Raw genomic sequence first — 22,977 nt, forward strand, 5'->3', positions numbered from 1 at the left:
GGAAGAGATGAAGTCCACGGCTAATGAAGATTATTGTACAATTTTTATATTTCTAAATTAAAATGATGAGCTGAGAAAAGGATGCTCGGCTGAAGAGCCAGGGCAGGCATGATGACCGAATGGCCTCCATCTGCACTGTGATAATTCTGTGATCATTCAGCAAGCTGTTTTTCCCACAGTTTGGTGCCCTTTACTCTCTGAAGGATTAAACAAGTTGAAGAAAGGTGTGTCAGTTCTAAGACAGAGGTTTTCTGATCTGTGTCTGTATCAATGTCTACATGTGTATTTCTTACAGGGGAAGGAAATGAATCTGAATTGATTGTTCTGCAGCAAGATGCCAACTGGTTTGCTATTCAGTGTCTTTGTTCTTCGACTTTCACCTATTTTCACAGAACGTAAGTGACAAATTTACACTGGGAACATGCATATACTTTTACTCTATTACGTATTTCATTAATGATATTGTTTACTAACCTGAAGGGAAGTAAAAACTCAATACTTTAATCCAGGTTTGTAAGGTTACTTGACAGGTACCAAAAATTTGTAACAAACAAGAGGGAGCTGTGGAATAATTGATTCTTATTGCCCACCTCTCCTGACCATAACAGTGATTGGTTTTTAAAATTTACTTTCCTTCTTCTCCTTTCCATTTTACAAGAAGGGAGTGGGGTGACTCCTGAAACCTCATTTTAGTAGTCAAATTAAAAATAACCCACAGCAAGCTACATCCAAGAAAGGAAGGAAAGAAGTTAGTAATTAAAAATAACTTCTAATAAAATCCAAGAGAGCAAAACTATTCCACAAATATTAGCATCCAGGGAGTCAATGTCCTGTTGAGTTTCCTTCAGTTAGCTGTGCCTATGTAGGAGCTCAGAAGCCACCAAATTGCTGATAGAAATTGTGGTTAGCTGGGGATTGATTTGCTTCACAGGGAAACACTGGTTTGGTTTCAGACATTAAACTACTGCGAGATATTAAGTTGAGGAGCAGGTAGCTATCTGAGCTGAGAACTGCTAACTCTAACTGTGGATATGGATAACTGAAGAGTCATTGGAACAACTCAATCTGGAATGATTGATTATTTTAAGATATTTAATTGTCCTAAATTATGTGGTCGACCTGCAGAGCTTAGACATTAACTGTTGTTTGTGCACCTGCTTAGCTCTATCACATGCTAATTTTGCTATTTGGCATGCAAGGCAACTTGTGTTGTAAATTTACCAAGTTGGTACTTCACTTTTCAATATACCTGTTGCTGCCTATGGTTTTCTAGGAGAGGAGGTTTATAGATTGTGGCTGAACATAATTCTACTTCATTCCTGCAAAGTCCTACACTGCCTCATGCATGTACAGACTTGAGTTACTTAATGTGGTCAAAATCGATCCCATTCGGCACAGGAGCAATGCCCTAAACACAATGCAACAGATTGACTTCAGGACTGTTGTGGCACAGTGTAGTGTCCCTACATCAGGGCCAAAAGACTCAGGTTGAAATCCCATCAGCTGCTGTGGTATGCCATAACATGTTCAAACAGCTTGACTGAAAATATTAATAACATTTTTCACTGTGAGGTTATCCACTTTGGGAGAAAAGACAGGTTATTATCTAAATGGAAATAAGTTTGGAAAGGATGATGTGCAATGACACCTTGTTGTCCCTGTACACCAGTCACTGAAAGGAAACATGCAGCTGCAGAAGATGGTGAAGAAGGCAAATGGCATGCTGACTTTCATAGCGGGAGGATTTGCATCCAGGAGCAGGCATGTCCTGCTGCAATTTTACAGGGCCTCGATACAACCACATCTAGAGCATTTTGTACAGTTTTGGTCTCCTTATTTGAGGAAAAATGTTCTGGCTATGGACAGATTGCAATAAAGTTTCAACAGACTAATTCCTGGAATGGCAAGACTAACGTATAAAGAGACTGGATCGGTTAGGACAGGAGTTTAGAAGAATGGTGAGGAGATCTCATATGAAACCTGTAAAGTTCTAACAGGACAAGACAACTAAAGCACAGTCAAGATGGTATCAATGACTAGGGGATCCAGAACAGTCACAGTCTAGGGACACAAGGAAGGGCTTCTATGATTGAAATGAAAAGAAACCTCTTCTTCCAGATAATGGTGAGCTTGTGGAATTCATTCTCACAGAAAGCGGTTGAGGACAAAACACTGAATGTGCTCAAAATGGAGTTCAACATAGTCCTTAGGGTTAAAGGATCAAAGGATCAAAGGATATAGGGAGACGGCAGGAACATGGAGTTGGATGGTCAGCCAAGATTATACGGAATGGCATGGCAGGCTCAAAAGGCCTAACAGCCTACACTTGTTCCTATTTTCTATCTACACTTAATGTGAAGGCAGGATGAGGTCTGTTTGCTGGTTACTCCTGATTGTTTTGTCATCGACTGATGTATCTGCTACAGACAGATTGGTGAGCACAATGTCAAATATGTTTCTTCCCTTTGTTGTTTCCCGCAGGCACAACTTAGCAGTTATAATTTTTTGGATTTGGCTAGCTCATTCAGGAATCGTGCTACTGAGACACTGTTTCTAGTGGACATTGAATTTCCTACCTTGAGTATGTTCTATGTCTTGTCACCCTCAATGTGTCCTCGGCCAGCTGAGCAGGGTTGTGGGTGAGAGGTAATAATCAATAGAAGTTTCATTGTCCATATTGACCTGATACCGTGTGACTTCATGGGGTCAGAATCAATGTTCTGGACTCCGAGGGTAACTCCCGCATTGTGTATCACTGTGCTACCACTTCTAATGAGAGTGGCTAAATGGTGGGATGATGCTGGTATCTGGAATTTTGTCTATAAGGTACATTTCACTGAGGATAACTATGTAGGGCTTTTGTTTGATGAGTCTGTGAGACATTATCCCAATTTATGCAGCAGCCCCAAATATCAGGAAGGTTGGCCATAGTGGGTTGACAGTCCTGAATTTGCCATTGTTGTATCCAGTGACTTGGTTGGTACTGGGTGATTCTTCTGGTTTAATTTCTTTTCTCAGATTCTGTAGCAGGATGACATACACAAAGGTGAGGGCTGTAGATGCTGGAAACCAGAGTTTAGATCAGAGTGGTGCTGGAAAAGCACAGCAGGTCAGGCAGCATCCAAGGAGCAGGAAAATCAATGTTTCAGGCAAAACCGTTCATCAAGAATAGAAAAATGCAGGATGACATGAGTTGATGGTTTGTTAGGCAGGTTCAGAGGCCATTTAATAGTTAACCACAGTGGTTCAATTTGTGGGCCAGGCTTGGTTAGGATTGCAGAACTTTCTTCCCTCAGTGAACCACTGAGGTTTTTACAATAAACACCAATAGTTTTATGGTGACCAGTTAGCTTTTAATTCCAGATCAATGAATTGAATTCAGATTTCACCTTCCGTTAAGGTGGGATTCGAACACATTCCTCCAGATAATTGACTTGGAGTCTCTGGACAACTGGTCTGGTGATAAAACCTGATATCACCACCTCCCCTCGTTTTAATGTGTCACATTCATTCTATGGAGCATTTTCTAAATTCATTGCATTGTAATCAAAACGGGAGTTTGTAATAGAAATGGGAGGAGTGCACGGATTTTCTCTCATCTCACATTCCCCAGGTTCCAATATGTGACACCTTTTCCATAACTAAAGAGCAGTTGGTTTTCTGTGTTTTTTGTCATGCTTGCTTCTTGAGTGGAGAGGATATATTTGTTTCATTCCAATCTCATGGAAACTTTCCTGAATTGAAGGAATTTTGGGAAATTAACACCAACACATCGGTGACCTCAGTAGCGCCTTGTTTTAAAAGCTGAGGATGAAGTCTATCTGGATTCAAAGACTTGCCAACCCACAACTCCATCAGTTTGTTCAATAACACATCCTTGGTCATTGTAATATTGCAAAGTTCCTCTCTCCCTTTCACTTCCTGATTGACAGCTATTATTAGAACATTGTTTGCATCCTCTAAAGTGAAAAAGGAAGTAAACCAATTCCTTACTATCAACAGTTAACTCTACAAACACTCACTTTACTCAAACCTTCCTTTTAAATACTTATAGAACCTCTTCATATCCATTTCTAAACACTGAGCTAGCTTCCTCTTATGCTGTAATGTTTTCCTCCTGTTTTATCTTTTCATCATTCATCATGCTGTTATTTATATTCTGACCTGCCACTCATCTTTGTGACATTTAGTGATTTTTACTTAAATCAATACTTTCTTTAACTTATTTAATAAATCACAGATGATGGGTCCTCCATTTAGAATTTTTCTCTATCTTAACATTATCATTATTCTGACTATTCAAAAATACCCCAAACTGCTCAATAAGTTAAAGTTCTAAATTGGAACAAGGCCAATTTTGACAGTATTAGACAGGAACTTCCAAATGTTGATTGGCAGAGACTATTCGCAGGTGAAGGGACTGTTGGGAAGTGAGAGGCCTTGAAAAGAACTCATATCACAGGAGAAGAGATGCTGGAGGTCTTAACATACATAAAGATGAATAAATCCCCAGGATCTGATCAGGTATTTCCCAGAACTTTGTGGGAAGTTAGAGAAGAGATTGCTGAGCCCCTTGCTGAGATATTTGTATCATCGACAACCATAGGTGAGATGCCAGAAGACTGGAGGTTAGTTTATGTGGTGCCAAGAAATGTTGTAAGACTAAGCCAGGGAACTACAGATCGGTGGTGGGTATCTTGTTGGATGGGATTCTGAGGAAGAGGGTTTGCATGTATTTGAAAAGGTAAGGAATGACTAGGGATAGTCATCAAGGCATTGTGTTTGGGAAATCATGTCTCACTAACTTGATTGAGTTTTTTGAAGAGATGACAAAGAAGATTGATGATGACAGAGCGATAGATATTGTCCATATGGACTTCAGACATGTGCTCTCATCACATCCCGAGATTCATACTTAGTGCCATGTGCCGTCACATACATACTCTCAAAGTCTCTCTCCATCAGGACCACATTGTGCTATTTCAGAGCTGCCCTGCCTCCCAGTTCCACATCATTCTTCAAATGTTATAAATATTTTGCCTATGGATTCTATGGATTTGCTGTTCCTTTCAGGCATTAGGAAATGTAAGCTGTAACTACTCAGATACCCACGCACCTCTGGAACCTTCCTCCCCTCCCCTTCTCTCTGACTCCATCCTTTCTTCTATCCCCACCTCTTCTTGAGTCTGATTTCTGATGACTCACCGGACTTGCTTTCTTGTCACAGATTTTCCCAGATCTGCTGATTTTTTTCCAATAATTTCTCATTTTCAACCAAGTATCTCTGTGAGCTACTTTTCCCTCCAATGATGGATTTTATTTAGCCATTGCTTGTGTCTTTACAAGTAAAGGAAATATTTCTAGGACCTTTTTCCTGTAACTGCTGTTTCCTTGCCCTCTCTTGATCTTTCTGTCATTACTGGAGAACCTACAACATTCACTCCTGCCAAATCATTGCTTGGAAGTAAGACAACTCTGTCCATGGATAAACTATGGACAAACTTAGCAGTTACTGCTCCAGACATTAGGTCATGCACAAGCTGCACTCTTTACAAAGGAATATGTAAACACTCCCTGCTAATACCGCTCATTAAAACTTTGGTATTCATGTCCATTTTTACTGATCTTTTGAAAGTACAATTCCGGACTCTCCAAAATACTTCAAACGCACGTCCACAAAAAATAAATTAAATATGAAGAGCCCTAAAACGCATGATATTTAGTATTTAACAATTTAACAATACAATGGTTTGCAAGTTAGAATGAAATGGCTAAAATGGACAACAATATGTTGATGTTAATAAGTTTAAGAAAATTACGAAGAACTAGGAATAATTTATTTTGTTACAATCCCAGTTAATGGTTTCATTGGACAAATCAGATCCCTGAATGAATCTTGGCTTGATAGATTGTATATTTGCTTTGATTAATTAGTTTATGTGATGTTTCATCACAGAAACATATTCACACAGTTCTGTAAAATTTCAGGAACAACATACAGAATAAAGAATAAATTAAGATGCAAGCTATCAAATTGTGCAGGGGAGTCAAATAAATCTTCAAACACAAAGCAAAAAAAGTTTCAAACTGTTTTCCAATGATTTGTTGTAGACTCAAATTCACGAGATCAACCCATTAAGTTTCAATTTATCTGACTCTTTTTATAATATTTTTGCTGTGGATTGAGTCTATTGCAAGGCTGCACACATGAACTTACCAGAAATCTGAGAATCTAATCTTCTTCAGTTAAATTACCTTGCAGAAATGTGGATGCTAAATTCTTCAACTGAGACGAATGGTTTCCTGAATTGGTTTGATAACCTTCTGACTTCTGAACTCAAGCCTGCTCTTTCCTGAACTTAACTTTTTTTTTAGAAAAAGCATATTCACTCCATATTATTCTGAACTGAAAACAATGTTAGTGGCTTTCAATGTCTAATACTATCTGTTATAAAACCAACAGTATAAATTGTTTATTCCACAGGGAGTCATCTGCTTCCTGAATAAGGTGGATTTAGGTCCCTGTTCCTGAATGATTCTCTGGTTTGATTGTTATTTTAGAATACAAATCACATGACCGCATTAGAAAGTATTGTGAATAAATAGATAACTAAAATAATCATGAAGATCTGAGCTCATTATAATCCACTTGTCCAGACATGTTACAACACATCTTTGAGCCATTGAGACTTGAACCCAGACCTCGCTCCTTGCCTCAACCTCTCCTCACCAGAGCCTTTGGTCCCAGGCTCCCACTGCTAATGAGCTTGAGGTATCAGAAACAGGCCTTTTGATTCCTGAATTTGTCATTCTTCCTCTGACAGTGACCTCTTATTCCATCCAGCCCATTATTTTGCTATTGTCCTTTAAATATTTGCAGATGATGATTTAAAGATGGAAATACTATCTAGTAAATGACGATGGTGAACTTCTGGTTTAAGATGTGACTGAGATAACCAAACAACAGCTGGAAGTAGACAAATGCATTGCAATCAATTGTCACTTCCACAAAAAAGTACAGGATTCTAAAGATAAGACACTGGGAATGAGTTTCCAAGAGCGGGTTTGTCTTTGTCACATTCCAAACTCAGGGGAATTGCACTCAGGAAATGCTTATTCTTCTCCCAACTCAAGAAACCTTGATAGAGTGAAAACAGACTAGAGATGTGTTATAAAGGTGATCTGCACAAATTCCTCTCCCACTCACATGTGTCACCCTGATAATGTTCCTTGTGGACCAAGAGTCATGAGAGAAATAGAGGAAAGTCTGCAGAAGAGTTATAATGGACTTGAAACATTAACTCTGTGTCTTCCTCCACATATGTTATGGGACCTATTTTGTTTCTCTGTGTAAATAATTTAATGACACAAATTGTTACATAAATTAGATGAACACATTGTGGTTTGATATTAAAATGTTACCATTTTCTTCTTTCTAACAGGAAACTTAAATGATATTTATTTTTTGGATGGACAAGTTAATATTTCATTAAAAGGACCAGATAATCCTGGACAGGGTACTTTTATCTGGGAATGGGAACCACACTCTGGGCAAGAGAAACAGCAGCTGATTACTTTTCAGAAAAAGATGAGCTGGTGGAAAGCAGAATGGAATGAATACTATAAAAATAACAACTTGGATCAGTGGTTAGAGGAGGATCCTGATTCTATTGGTCTGAGACTTAGAAACCTTGCATTTAACCTTGCAGGGTTGTACACTCTGCTTCAGACACAGCCGAGTAAAACCATCCTTAAAAGATACAACATTTTCGGGATCAAAGGTGAGACAACATTTCAAAAGATTCAATAAACTGAGTCTCTGTAAATAATTGGGCATGTGATGATGGAATTACATGAGCTTTAGTCACACAATGCAGAAAAAAGCATCTCTCATTGAAACACCACGGGTTACGCTCTGTTCATTATTCCTTTTGAAATTGTCAATATGAGGAAAACTATATTGACAATTTCACCAGAAACAGTAATCAGAGCAATCCAGATAACAGTAAGTCTGTACACAAGTCACACTCTTAGTAATGTACTGAACTTCTTTTTTTTACCAAACTATTTGATTACTTCTAGTAATTTTCAATGAAACACTGTTTATAACAGATTCCTGTTCTGTGACCTGCACATCCCACTAGAACTTGTGGCATTCTTTTGCTATTTCCATAATTATTGTTGGGATCATTGCAGTATGGGGACCTGTTACATTGCTGCCCTTCCACTCTGTTCCCTGTCAAGCTCCAGCTCTCATATTTGCTTTCAATCCTGCCATTATTTTGAAATCTGACTTTCCCTGCTCTCGTTCCAATCAATGATGAATATTTTATTAATTCAAAGGATGGGTCAACATATCTTGGCCATCCTTGGTTGCCCTTGCTTAGTTGGTGGTGAGCTGCCTTCTTGAACCATGGCAATCAATTTGATATACACGGTGTGGATCAATGTCGACACATTTTTGGGTGGTTGATGGATCATCTTACTGACCACTTCCCCACTACCCACACCACAAAATCCAATGTGTGATTGAGTTAAATTTCTGCATTTAAAGCTTCAAATTTTAAAGAAGGCAGCTACAATTCAAGTGTCAAAAGCTGATGGGAAGAGTGCACTGGAAATAACTGGAAATAAATTTCATGATTGTTACAATTGTGAATGATGACCAATTTAATCATGAGGTGAGTTCATATCTGACTGTGACCACTGTCTTTCTTTTATTCATTCATGAATTGTGGATGTAAATGGCATTTATTGCCCACTCTGAATTACCTAGAGGACAGATAAGAGTCAACCACATTGCTTTGGGTCAGGAGTCACGTGTCAGCCAGGCCAGGTAAGGATGGCAGGATTCTTTCCCTAAAGAGTATTAGTGAATAACATGTTTTTTCCTGATAATCAATAACTGTTACATGATCATCATTACAGCCTTAATTCCAGACTTGTATTAATTCAAATTTCATCATCTGTCATGATAGGATTCAAACCTGGATCCCCAAAACATTACCTGGGTTGCTGGATTAATAGTCTCGCAATAATCCCATAAAACCATCTCTTCCCCATCTAAAATAACATAAATTCAAACCAGATTTCATTAATGAACAAAGAAACAAATTTTTTTTTATGTTACTAAAATTACACTGGCAAGAAGAGATGACTCATTCCTAAGACACAAACTTAAACTATGTCCAATTTAATTCCAAACAAATTGGATTCACAAAAAAAGACAAGGCAATGTTTTACTAAAGGTGTACTGCAAGGATCTGTTTTGGGGCCACTGCTGCTTGTCATTTTTATAAATGACTTGGGTGAAGGTGTAGGATAGGTTAGTAACTTGCGGGTGACACTAAAGTCGATGGAGTTGTGAACAGTGCAGAAGGATGTTGCAGGTTACAGAGGGACATAGGGAAGCTGCAGAGCTGGGCTGAGAGGTGGAAAATGGAGTTTAATGTGGAAAAATGTCAGGTGATTCACTTTGGAAGGAGTAATAGGAATACAGAGTACTGGGTTAATGGTAAGATTCTTGGTAGTGTGGATGGGCAGAGAGATTTCGGTGTCCATGTGTATAGATCCCTGAATGTAGCCACCCAGGTTGAAAGGGTTGTTAAGAAGACATTTGGTGTGTTAGCTTTTATTGGTAAAGAGATTGAGTTTCAGAGCCATGAGATCATGTTGAAACCGTACAAAACTTTGGTGCGGTCGCACTTGAAGTATGGCATACAGTTCTGGTTGCCGCATTATAGGAAGGATGTGGGAGCGTTGGAAAAGGTGCAGAGGAGATTTACTAGGATGTTGCCTGGTATGGAGGAAAGGTCTTATGAGAAAAGGCTGAGGGACTTGAGGTTGTTGTCATTAGAGAAAAGAGGGTTAAGAGGTGACTTAATAGAGACATACAAGATGATCAGAGGATTAGGTAGGGTGGACAGTGAGAGCCTTTTCCTCGGATGGTGATTGCTAGCATGAGGGGATATAGCTTTAAAATAAGGGATGATAGATATAGGACACATGTCAGAGGTAGGTTCTTTACTCAGAGAGTAGTAAGGGCATGGAGCACCCTGACTGCAACAGTAGTAGACTAGCCAACTTTAAGTGCATTTAAATAGTCATTGGATAAACAAATAGATGGAATAATGTAGGTTAGATGGGCTTCAGATTGGTTTCACAAGTTGGTGCAACGTCCAAGGCCAAAGGGCTTGTACTGCGCTGCAATTCCTATGCTCTATGTTTTAAATGAATATCATGGAAGGAAAATAATAGTTAAAAGACACAAAGTCCGTGGATCAGAGCTTAAACCATAAAGGGGGAATTAGGTGATCTTCTCACATTCTGGCTTTATTTTTGGTGATGGTATTATGCTATTGTGATGTTTAATTTGGCGGCCATTTAGTTGAATTTAGATCTTGGCTTGAGTTAGCAGCTCTCTCTTTCTTTCTTAATATTTGGATGATATCTGTTGCACTCTCCATGGGAGAGAGAAATAGTAGTCTCACTGATTTACAGGCTTTTAGAAGTTCTGAGAAACAACTGATGTCTCTTCGCTCAGTTCATTGACAAACTGCCAAATGAAAACAATCCAAAGGAGGTTGCTGGGCAGTTTCTTTTCACTACCCGAAAGTGCCTAGGACTGAAACTTATTTTTCTATTGGCTCAGTGTTGGTTTAATCAGTTTGTGTGGAGGGTTTCTCGCTCTGAGGCCGAATGAGATCTTTTGCTCTGTCTTACCAAAATGTCTACTTGCCTCCCCGTGGCACTCCTATTCCCTGATTCCAACCCCAACCTACCACCTTTCCTTCCCTTCCTGAAAGAACTCACCTCTCACCAGATATCTGCCAAACCCCCACATCTATGGTCACGTCCCATTTTTGAAAAGCCGTCGTGCACCCGAATAAGCTTAGGCATTCCAAAGCTGCCTGAGATGGGGAAAATTGTACCTTGGTTCTCTAACAGGGGCCCAGAGATCTGGGAGAGAGGAACATGCAGGGGAGGTTTGTCCTGTTCCTGGGTAATTTGTGTTGGACTTTGGCTCAATCTACAAACTTACTTTCTTCTATGTGTGAGCCAAGTCCTGCGTGTTCTTTTAAATGAAGCAATAGGAGAAGATATTCGGTCTCACACTCTTAATTTATTTTACACAGTAAGTGAACAAAGCATTCAGAGCTCTGGGTCTAAACCCCTTTGTCCCTGACAAACTACAAAAGTATGCCAGTTCAAAAAGAAAGACCTCGTTTTGTCCCTGCCCCAGTATTTTATACAATAAAAAACGTCATATATACAATAAAAAACGTCATATAAACACTGAGGTAGAATTATCTTCTGATTGGGTGTTAATCTGACTCCTTTCCCCACCTTCTTACATTCCTAGCTGTCCGACCCCACGTGACCTTCTTTTGCCTGCGAAATGGGGCATCACGTGGCCTCCTCGACCCACTTCCGAGGCGCGAAACGGGATGTCACGTGATCGCCCGCCCTCTTCCGGGGCGCGAAACGGGACATCACGTGATCGCCCGCCCTCTTCCGGGTCGCGAAACGGGACATCACGTGACCCGTCCGCACCTTTCCGGGGCGCGAAACAGGACGTCACGTGACCAGTCCGCACTTTTCCGGGGCGCGAAACGGGACGTCACGTGACCAGTCCGCACTCTTCCGGGTGCGAGACGGGGACGTCACGTAGCCACGCCCCGCACTCTTCCGAGTTCAAGATGGGGACGTCACGTGGCCACGCCCCCTGCTTGGGTTACAGAGTCACCACAGTTTTAAATACTGAATCCATCCAGAGTCACAGCCAACCTTCCGTTTTTAAAGTAAGAAATATATTTACAAGTCCCCCTTTTGGTCTCATGAAAATGAGACCAACCAACCAGTTCTATACATCATATTTGCTCTCTGATGCATAGTCCATCTCCTTGCTAAAGCCATGGTTTCCGTCTCCATCTGTGACATCTGGTAAGATGGGGGAGCCTTCCCTTCAATTGCTGTAATAATTACCCTGTTTAACAAAGATCTAATACAGGGAATACAACAACATCCGCACAACACTAACAGAATAATCATACCCCCGAGGGACATAAACACAGAGGCAATTAATCCCTTCCATTTCCCAAACCATGAATCGAACAGTCCTCCTAGAGGATTGTAAATACCCGAGTGTTCATGCATTTCTTCAGACAAGATTCTTAGTCCTTCCAAGGCTCTAGTGACCGAACCATCAGATGCCGTATTGTTGGGGATGAACGTACAACATTGATCTCCAAACATAGAGCACACTCCCCCTTTTTCTGCTAACAACATATCTAAGGCCATTCTATTTTGAACTGTCATCAATGAGGTTGCTGCCAATTGTTCAGAAAGTCCTGCCACCGCATCTCTATTTCTATTAGCGAGCCTAAGTACATTGTAATGTACATAATTAATTCGGTCAACGTTTTTATTCGGCGTAACTGGGAATAAAACCCCGATAATTGGGAGATTCTCAAACCCTGCTGCTATCTGGTCTGCTAATTTATATTCATCAGGTACACCACGGGGAACACCTATTGCATCTATGTAAGTGGTTGAGCCAGATGTAACATCAAACAAATCCCTACGAATTCGTGTATACGGCTTTATTCCCTGTCGCCGTTCTCCCAAAAGGAATAAGAGTACCCCTAACCTAACCATTGCGCAGGTTCCAGACCAATCTGGAGGTAAACTAATATGCTGTGTTCTATCTCCACAGTACCAAAAAAGATCAGCTCTGGCCCAAACCATTGTGCTAGCATTCTGCCAGCCAGTTACATTAATTGTGTCCTGACACCAGTCAGTGGGCATGTCTCCCAAGACAATATTTGACTTTCGAGCAAAACACATGTAATTGTTGGCTCTTGGTGTAAACACTGGAGGCAACACAGAATTCTTTACAGGTGGGAAAATAGCACTTAATGTGGTACAATTGGGACGGTTCGCTTGCATAGTGAGGGCCATCATACAGTGAAATCCGATTGGGTCTACGTTAGGAAACAATGGGGCTGGGGTAGTAAATAGAGTTGGCCTTGCCGAAGAACACGCGACGCAATTACTCATATTCATTGAGGTTGCAGTCGCTGTCATCCAGTCCAGCCATAAGTTCTTGTCCCCATACCCGGTAGCCAATTTAATAATGTCCCTTCTCGTAAGGTTGTTGTGGTCTATTACCACAACTCCTGAACTTGGTTCTACCTCCATACTTGTGCCTTCAGTTTGTGGCTGGCTCATAGGAGGGTCCACTAAGGTTACCTTTAATAATCCCATATTATCCACTCCAGATTGATCTACACCTATTACAAGATAAAAGCTTCTGTCATCACTCTCACAGTAACTCTGTACCTCATTTGGACTAGGATTAATATCAAATTTTGTCAGAGTTAACAAAAGTGGATTTTTTAACTCTGAGGAATGATCAAGTTGCCCCTTTGTCAGGCTCACATGGTCTCGAATGTTCCATCTATTATCCGAAGGTGACGATCTTTTGGGGGTCCATTGTACCCCAGTCCATGTTAATACATTATCCCACGACGGGCATGGGTCATAATAAATGGCATAAAAACAAAGGTATACATCATACTCCCTCCAGCTCCCTATATCTTTGCCACAATCAATTACTTCGCATAAATCAAACTGATATGTTGTACCATGATTTCTATCGTGTCTAATGTGTACCTGGCTCCTCGTCTCCCTTAAACATTTATCCGCCTCTTGTCCTACTACTCTTTTGTTCCTGGAACTTCCTCCCTCGCCTGTGTGTTTGTCCCTCGTTGTTAATACTCCTATTAACAGCAGCATAACACTTATACATAAGACAATAGCAAAGACTCTCAATCTCCACAGCCTAAGGTAATATGGGCTGCTTACAGTGATAAACATCATATCCTTTACACAGTTTTGCTTAGAAATCTTGAGAACCTCTCCCCTTTTTTCCAAAACCTTCTTCGTACAAACATTAAACATTTAGGACCCTTCTACTCGTTTTCTGTTCTTATTTGTTCTAAAGTTCTTGTTGGCGGTTCCGTAGCTGCACACTGGCTCCAATGGTACCAGCTTTCTCCTTTCCCCTGTAATCTGACCGCATGAGATGTCCTCTCCACCACCTTATAAGGTCCTGTCCACCTCGGCTCCGACCACTTCCGTTTGATCACCTTCAGCAGGACCCAGTCTGTCGTAGATGGCACCTGGCTCTGTAGTTCCCCCTTTTCCGGTCCAACCTGTTTGGAGAAAGCTGACACCAAAGCTGTTAGTTGGTCATAGTAAGGTTTATACCTTAGAGAGGCTCCTCCTACCTCTAACATCTGTATTCCAGCTCCTGGTCCCGGGAACTGCTGCCCTGTTGTCAGCTCATACGGGGTGAACCCTGTGATAGAGTTTACTGAGCTTCTAATGGACATTAAAGCTAAGGGTAGGGCATCCATCCAGCTTAACTTTGTTTGTGCACACACTTTTCCTATTTTTCCTTTTATGGACTGATTCATTCTTTCCACTTTTCCCTGTGACTGAGGATGGTACACTGTTCCAAACGCATGTTTCAGTCCTAAAGCTGCTTCAACTTCTTGCAGGTCTTTATTCTTGAAGTGTGTGCCATTATCCGACCTGACTTTCTTTGGAAACCCATGTGTTGGAATATATTGGTTTATCAAGAATTTGATCACTGTCTTTGCATCTTCCTTTTTCGCAGGTATTGCTTCTGGCCAACCAGTGTATGCATCCACTGCTACCAGAAGGTACCGATATCCATTTACTCTCTCTATCATATCAGTGTAGTCAATCACTATTTCCTGACCTGGCATTCTTGGAAGAGGGAATTTTCCCTCGTGTGGTTTCACTGTTGGTCTCACGTTATATTCTGTACACGTTCTACATTCCCTAATATAATTTTCAATCATTGCTGGCAAGAACGGATGCCACCAATGTGTCAGATACCTCTGCATCTGTGTTTTTCCACAATGTGTGAGCCCATGTGCCTCCTGAAGCATAGAAGCTATCAAACCTGGGGGTAGCACTGGTCTACCATCCGGTGACCTCCAAATCCCTTCTGACTCTGTGGCCCCTCTCTCTCTCTCTACTGTCAGTTCATGAGGAGAGGCTTTCTGCTGCTCTTTTATTAACACATTCGCATCGCAAGCGGGCAGCAGGTCATACACTGTTCTCTCTGTTTGCATCATTATATACTGTGGTGTATACCCTGCTGCTTTCTTTGCTGCTGAGTCTGCTTCCTGATTACCCTTCGCTACTACTGTATCTGCTTTATCATGTCCTCTACACTTGACCACTGCCACTTCTGCAGGTTTCATCAGGGCCTCCACTAACCTTTTCCTATCTTTTTCATGTTTAATTGGGGTTTTTGCTGCTGTTAAGAATCCTGCTCTGATCCATTGACTAAGTTCTACTTGTATAGCCCCTGCCACATATGCAGAGTCGGTATAGATATTTACTCTTTTTCCCTCTGACCATTCTAACGCAGCTATCATTGCCTGTAGTTCAGCCAACTGAGCTGATTCTTTACCTGTCACTTTTCCTGTCAACACTTCCTCAAATCCCTCACTTGTCTGTCGCACCACTGCATAGGCTGCTTTAAGTCCTTCAGTTGGATGTCTGTAACAGCAACCATCTGTGAACAACACTTCTTCTGGGTCTACTAATGGAATTGCCTGTAAATCTGCCCTTACTTTAGTATCTCTCTGTACCCTTTCCTCACAGATGTGTGGCTCTCCTTCTCCCATATTATCAGCCATGTTAATTCCTTCATGTGTAAAAATTATATGTGGTGCATTCAAGATTTTCTCTAACCTAGTTTGCCGCAATGACGTCATTGTAAAGGCTGTTGAGTTCACATAGGCCACTATACTATGTGTCGTCAGTACTGTTAATGAATGGCCCATGACTATATGTGCTACCTTTTGGAGAATTTTTGCTACCCCTGCTGCATGTCTTGTACATGGCGGGTGTCTGTCCTCCACTGGGTCAAGAGTAACACTTACGTACATCAGCACCTGCCGGCCTCCCCCTTTTTTCTGAAAAAGAACACCATTTATTGTGTGTAATTTTTCAGAAATATCGAGGAAAAATGGCTCTTTGTAATCTGGGACCGCTAAATCAGCAGCCTGCGTTAAAGCCTGTTTAAGAGATATGAAACTTTCGTCTGCCTCCGTAGTCCACTGCAAATGGGCCGACAAATTTCTCATACCTTGCTCATTTACCATGGCCCTCAGAGGGAAAGTGAGCTCCCCATATGATGCAATAAATTGTCTACTGTATCCTGCCAACCCAAGAAATGAGAGCATGTCTTTTACAGTGACTGGTTTGGTATGATGCAGAATGGAGGATCTATGGGACGGAGACACACCTGTTCCCTTAGCAGAAATAACTCTACCCAGAAAAGACACCGTTTGTCTGCAGCATTGCAATTTAACCCGTGAAACTTTAAAACCGACACTATACAGGTGAAACAGCAACGACTTTGTGGCTTCCAAACAAGAAACATGATCTGGTGCTGCCAAAAGAATGTCATCCACATACTGGATCAATACCACCCCCTTTGGGAGCGTCAGATCCTTCAGCTGCTGTTTCAGTACCTGATTAAACACCCCAGGTGACAAAATAAACCCTTGAGGGACCCTTGTATTATGTAATTGTTGGCCTTTATAGGTAAATGAAAAAATGTCCCTCAAATGATCAGCTAAGGGCAAACAAAAGAACGCGTTGGCGAGATCAATGCACGAGAACCATTTATGGTCAGGGGTCAGCACAGACATTGCAGTGTAGGGGTTTGGAACTGGAACTGTTGGAGTAGAAACGACACTATTAATCCGTCGAAGATCATGCGCCATCCTATATCTGCCTGTATTCTGCTTCTCTACAGGTAAGATAGGAGTGTTCCAAGCTGACTGGGAGGGTTCTAGCACCCCTGCTGCTAACAATCCTTCGATTGTGTCGGCAATGCCGGCTTCAGCCTCTGGTTTGTGTGAATATTGTCTCTGCCAAATCGGAGTGTGGTCTATTAAATCAAATGTGATCGGTGTGACATGTTTGCAGTACCCAACGTCCGTTGAACTAGCTGACCACAAGGTATCTGGTAGAGAGTCAAGCATCGCCGCAGCCTGTGGATGGTCTGTTTTTTCCCTACCATGAAACCGTTCAATCTGCCTATGTTCCAGCAGTACCTTGTCAGTTGTCCTGTACATAATTCGATAGGCTTCCTCCGATGATGAATATTGTAAACCGGGTAACTGAGTCCACACCCAGTCCGTTAACACCATCAAGCGTTTGGACATAGGTCCCAGATCCTTGGCCTGATGTTCAGCATGCACGGCCAATGTGACATGAGGTATAGCTTCTTCAGACATCTCATACCATTCCAACTGTTCTACAGTTAATTCAACAATACCTGCCACACCTTCGTTTCCAAGCAGAATGCAACTGGAAGAAATATCCCATTGAGTCCCTTCTAAGTGCTGATAGAATGCATGCTGATAAATTTCATTATCATCTCTATCATAATATAAAGTAACATGAAGGGGATCTGCAGGAGGAGCATAGGGATGCAACATCGAACCCAGGGTCGCCATTGATTGTATAAAGACTGTATGCCGTTGTTTTGCCTGTTTTCGGGTTCGAGAAGTCCCCAATATATATCTGCCCACTGCCCTTCTGCCATGGGTGATGTGTCAGGTGATAACATCATTTGAGATCCAGAGTGAATCATTGTCATAGAACAGTTAACGGAATGGCCATTTGGAAAGGTCACCACCAGTCCATCTGGCCCGCAGAGAACCGAAACCCCGCATCTCACCAACAAGTCACGTCCCATCAAATTCACGGGGCATGCAGGTGATGAAATATACTGGTGACGAAAGGTCTGTCCGGCCACTGATGTAATCAGTGGCGATGTCAAAGGCAGATTTTCTGGTTTACCCGAGAACCCTACTAACTGGACGCTAGAGGATGACATGCTTGACCGAGGTATATCACAAGTGATGGTAGAAAATCTTGCACCCGTGTCAACCAAAAAAGACAGAGTCTTGTCCATTACCCTCATTTGCATACAGGGGTCTGCCAACCCCACATGCCCCTGGGTTCTCGGGCCCCGTCAATATTCATACCCCTGCCCTTCCAGCATAGTTTGGGGGTACTGTCCTTTCACCGGGGCTGCAGCTGCATTCGGGACTTGATAAGGCTTAACAGCCTGTTGAAAAGGAGGCTGACTTGCACGGAGGTACTGCCCTTGGATCAATCCCTGGCCTCCCTGGAGTCCCCACAGCATGGGACAATCCCTTCTCCAATGCCCGGGTTGGCCACATTCAAAACAGGTGTTAAGTGGCTGACCTCTAAATCCTCCGCGGCCCCTTCCTCTACCACGCATTCCTCCCGGTGCACCTATTGGTCTGCCCCCATATTGGGGATAGGGTGGCATCCAATCAGGTATTGGAACTAAACTTGGCGGATTGTTTTGTGGCGACGGCCGCTGAACCATCTGATTCGTCGTCTTTTGGGAGGCCTTCTTTGTATCATTAGCCTTCCTTCTAGCCTCATCGAGCTGTAACTTCAGCAACTGCGCTTTAGCTGACTCATTACTCTGTTTATCCTCATCCTGTTTTGTCCTGTAACGCTTCATGTGATGCGTCAAATGTTTTTCCCACTGTTCTGTAGTACAACCTGGGATGTCAGGATTACTCTCCATTGCCTCTTTTACTTCCTTTGGCATCCCTGTCATGACGGCATTCCTAAATAATGTAGTCTGTAGCTGGCCTGACCCTGGATGGCTCCCCGCAGTATCTGCCCACGTGTCCTTACACCTAGCCAAAAAGACAGACATATCCTCACCCTCCTTCATTGTGAAGGTGAGTGAGTGCATCGCTCCCGGTGGAATCGGAAACCTATCCCTCATTGCCCTTCCCACACTGGTGGCATGCTGCACAAACGGTTCCGAATCAGGTAATAAGGTGGTCCCCGCAGATGCTTCAATCTGCTGTATTTCCCACATATTCAATTGCTTACCCAGCAACGCTCTCCAATCGCCCATGGCTAACTTGTACCCTAGTGTATATTGAGAAAACTTTACCATCCAGGGCCCACCCCCCTCCATGGGTGGGGGCATTTTATCCAGGATACAGTTCATATCAGCAAATGTAAAAGGCTGATAGACATTCCCCAGATAAGAGCCTCTGTAAATTAACGGCATTTGGTGGTGCTGATACTTTATAGGTTGTCGTAATGTGTCTCTTTGACGCAAGTCGTAACTCAGTTCAGGGAGGGGCTTCAGTGGAGGGCCATGTTCAGTATGCATTGTGAGTGAGCCTTTCAAGGTGACCGGGTAGGTGTTTGGATCATTGTCTGTCAGGGATTCCTCGTCCTCAATATCTATACTACTTTTAGACTCCTCATCCAATTTCTCTCTATCCTGTTCTTCCCTCAAATCTCTCCTCCTTCTGTCTGAGAACCCATCATCCAATAACTGACCTGAATCATTTAATCTTCCCCTCTTTTCATTCTCAGCACTATATGGTGTTGAATGAGCATCTGGCTCCTGCACTGGAAAACATCTCCCCTGTTTTAACTGTTCTTTATTCCTACTGTGCATCATTGTCACCCTATTTGCTTCCTCCGCTTCCTTAACCCTCTGATCAACTTCTAATGTTAATTTTTCTACTTTTCTAATGCTTTGTTCTACAGCCTCCGCCAGTCTCTGTTTTACTACATTGTACTCTCTTGTTCCTACTTCTCGGATGTCTAACACCCCTTCTTGAACATACATAAGTGGCATTTGTATTACAGGATATGGAGGCGGTGATTGTACCACAGGCAATTTAGGATATAATGGCGCAGACGGTCCTGCCTTTCCTATCTCCTTTGTCAAATCTGTTGTGAAGGTACCACCTACTCCCTTTTGTAATGTTTCTACCGTCATGTTGTGCAGATGAATCCTCCTCTCTTCTTTCTCCCCGCCTTCTTTTGTCCACTTTCTTCTAAGTAATATTGACCCTTTCTTTCCCTTCATGTGCTCTTCTACTTCTAATTTAGCTTGTTCTTCTGCTTTTCCTAAAAACAGTGACAATTTCTTCTTCTCCTCATCTTTCGGGACTTTGCCTTGTTTCTGTAATTCCTCCCAAATCTTATCATATTTCTCCATCATTGTTTTTTGTTTATTCTTGCCAAGCCCACTGACTAACTGACTTCTGGCTTTACCCCACCTTTCCGGGGCGCGAAACGGGACGTCACGTGACCCGTCCGCACCTTTCCGGGGTGCGAAACGGGACGTCACGTGACCAGTCCGCACTTTTCCGGGGCGCGAAACGGGACGTCACGTAGCCACGCCCCGCACTCTTCCGAGTTCAAGATGGGGACGTCACGTGGCCACGCCCCCTGCTTGAGTTACAGAGTCACCACAGTTTTAAATACTGAATCCATCCAGAGTCACAGCCAACCTTCCGTTTTTAAAGTAAGAAATATATTTACATTTGCAAAGGAGGTCATGGCACCAGAACCTGGTAACTTGGTCTATGTTGCAAAAAGAACAGTGTTGTATCCACATTCAAGAATGGTCAGCAGTGTCATAAGAAGGTCATTGACCCTTTCTGCTCAGCCAAGGTAAGTGCCAGCATCTTCTCTTTGCTCCTGCAGCACCTCCCACCAAGGCTTATGCTCTGCCACTCTCACTATCGCATACAACATGAATTCCAACCCCCTTACAAATTCAGTGGCACTGCCTTCACAATTGTCATCCACTCCCCCTTACTCTGATATCCTTACACTGACTGATCATGGTTGGAAGTCCGACTGTCTGGAGGACAAGCAGCAGGCTGGAAAAACACAGCAAGCCAGGCAGCATCAGGAGGTGGAGAAGTCAACATTTTGGGTATTATCCGTTTTTGCTTGTGAACTTTGGATTCCAGAATCTGCAGTTGTTTTGTCTCTGACTGTCTAGGGAGGCAGGCTGACCAGGGCAGTATTTCAATACAGTGGTCCACTCCAAGATCATGAGTAATCCCCATGTTTTGCAGGGAATGATAGTCTATCCAAGCCCGGTTTAGCAGTGGCACATTACCCTGCACAAGTAAGGGACAGACACCAACTTCAAAACCACACTCCATAAAATTTGTAAAGTTCTCACATGTAAAATGAGCTGATATCTACGTATTTGTGTGAGAAAAGCTGACCTACACTAAGCCAAAACACTTCCATGCATGCCTCCAAACTTGATCTCCAGATTGGAATGTCATGTTCAGCATATCCCCATCTTAATTATAGTTATATTGCTCGACATTATCGTAACAATGAGGTGAATTCTCTCCCAGATTAATGATCAAACACTGCCCCATGCAGGTCAGACTTCATACACTAGCCCAGTGATTGGAGCCCAGTCCCAGAATTTCACGTGGCTCATAGGGATGAGGGAGCAGAGTGTTCAGCATTTGGGAGCTAAAGGACCGTACTACTTACAATGGTCCTGTTGAAGATCTGGTTGTTATTGGCCATTTGGCAAGTGGGACTGAATGTGATTGAGAGCAGTTTTAGAATAAGACTCTCCGAAATGGCCATTCATCATGGAGGTCAATACTTGGAGGCATGCTCAGGAACATTTTAGGAAGCCACTGATTGAATTTGCTTCTGGGGCTGTGATGACCCTGATGTGGATTTTTGCACGGGTGTCCAGTGCCTGTGTGGATTTGTGTATTCAGCACAGAATAAAACGGGAGCTTTCTCAATGTCTGATGATGTGGTGCCACCTTTCAATCACAAGCTCATCCTTCACTGTCAATGGTGAACTCAACATCCCCAACAACTATCCAAATGATGGAAACATACCCTGACCAACAGCCCAACAATTTCATTGCTCAAGTTCATTGCCTCTGCTTTCTCTCGCATTGTCAGAGCAGGACTCAGGATGTTTATGTTATTCTCCTGGTAAGATGCTCTATGTGTAATTTGTTCTTATCATTAATGCAAAAAAAAACAAGTGCTCATGAAGGGCACAGTGACAAGTCAGTTAGACCCTCAGCATTGGATTGTACACAGCACTGATTACAAGAATCGTTCCTGATGTGTTTTCCACAGTTGAATCAAGTGCCCAGTATCCTGACCCCAGAGAAGGCAGTGATGTTACCCTCAGCTGTACAATCTCCAAACTCTCGGATATAGTCTGTCTCCAATGGAAACAGAGAGATTCATCTTGGCAGAATGATGGAAAAACCGATCAGATCCAAGTAAATGATACAGTCTATCTGATGGTCAAACATGTTACTGTGGAGGATGAGAAGTTGTATATGTGTGAAGTACAGGAAAATAGATCCATAATTCACACAGAGGAAGTAGATTTTTATGTATACCAGGGTAAGTGCAGCTTCCTCATCTGAACATTAAAGAATTACTGACATAAAACCGCTTCATTTAACATGAACCTCGTGGATGTTAATTATCTTTCATGTTGTCGGTCAGAATGAGGCTTCCTGCTGCACATTTCAACAGTGAACTAAATTTGACTTCTCTCCGCTCATTAACCCTTTTCGTTGAGTTCTGCTGCTGATCACAATGATTCCAGTTACTGCACACTCTGGGCTTCAAATAAACATTGAGTTAGGAGCAAGACAAAGGGAAGAGGGAAGGTCAGGGAGTGGCCATGAATGGAGAGGGAAACATAGAATTCAAGAGCAGGAGTAGGTCAGTCAGTCCTTCCAGCTTACTCCCAATTCGGTGTCATCATAGCTAATCATCCAACACACTAACTTGTTCCCCCTTTCTCCAATTATGCTTTGATCCTTAGAGCCTGAAGAACTGTTTTTAATTCCTTCTTGAAAGCATTCCATGTTTTGGCCTCATTCACATGTTGTGGTGTGAATTCAATGAGCTCACCACTCTCTGGCTGAAGAAACATCTGTTCATCCTAGTGATAAATGGCTTCCTCCATATCATAAGACTGTGACACCTGCTTTTGGATTCCCCAGTTGTCAGGAACATCCTTCCTACATTTACTGT

General features: G+C 42.3%; 1 protein-coding gene across 1 annotated transcript in view; it reads left to right on the forward strand.

Moving 5' to 3' along the window:
• Positions 1-303: 303 nt before the first annotated feature.
• The window catches only part of LOC122556495 (uncharacterized), a 33,531-nt gene continuing 10,857 nt past the window's right edge, over positions 304-22,977 (forward strand). The window contains exons 1-3 of the mRNA XM_087995179.1: positions 304-395; positions 7,443-7,781; positions 22,060-22,335. Coding sequence (XP_087851305.1) covers positions 335-395; positions 7,443-7,781; positions 22,060-22,335 — 676 coding nt within the window. The 5' untranslated portion in view covers positions 304-334. The remainder of the gene's footprint in view (positions 396-7,442; positions 7,782-22,059; positions 22,336-22,977) is intronic.

Source organism: Chiloscyllium plagiosum, unplaced genomic scaffold (genome assembly GCF_037043375.1).
Source record: "Chiloscyllium plagiosum isolate Xiang-an unplaced genomic scaffold, Cpla_swu_hap1 HiC_scaffold_16, whole genome shotgun sequence".
In the NCBI taxonomy this organism is placed as follows: Eukaryota; Metazoa; Chordata; class Chondrichthyes; order Orectolobiformes; family Hemiscylliidae; genus Chiloscyllium; species Chiloscyllium plagiosum.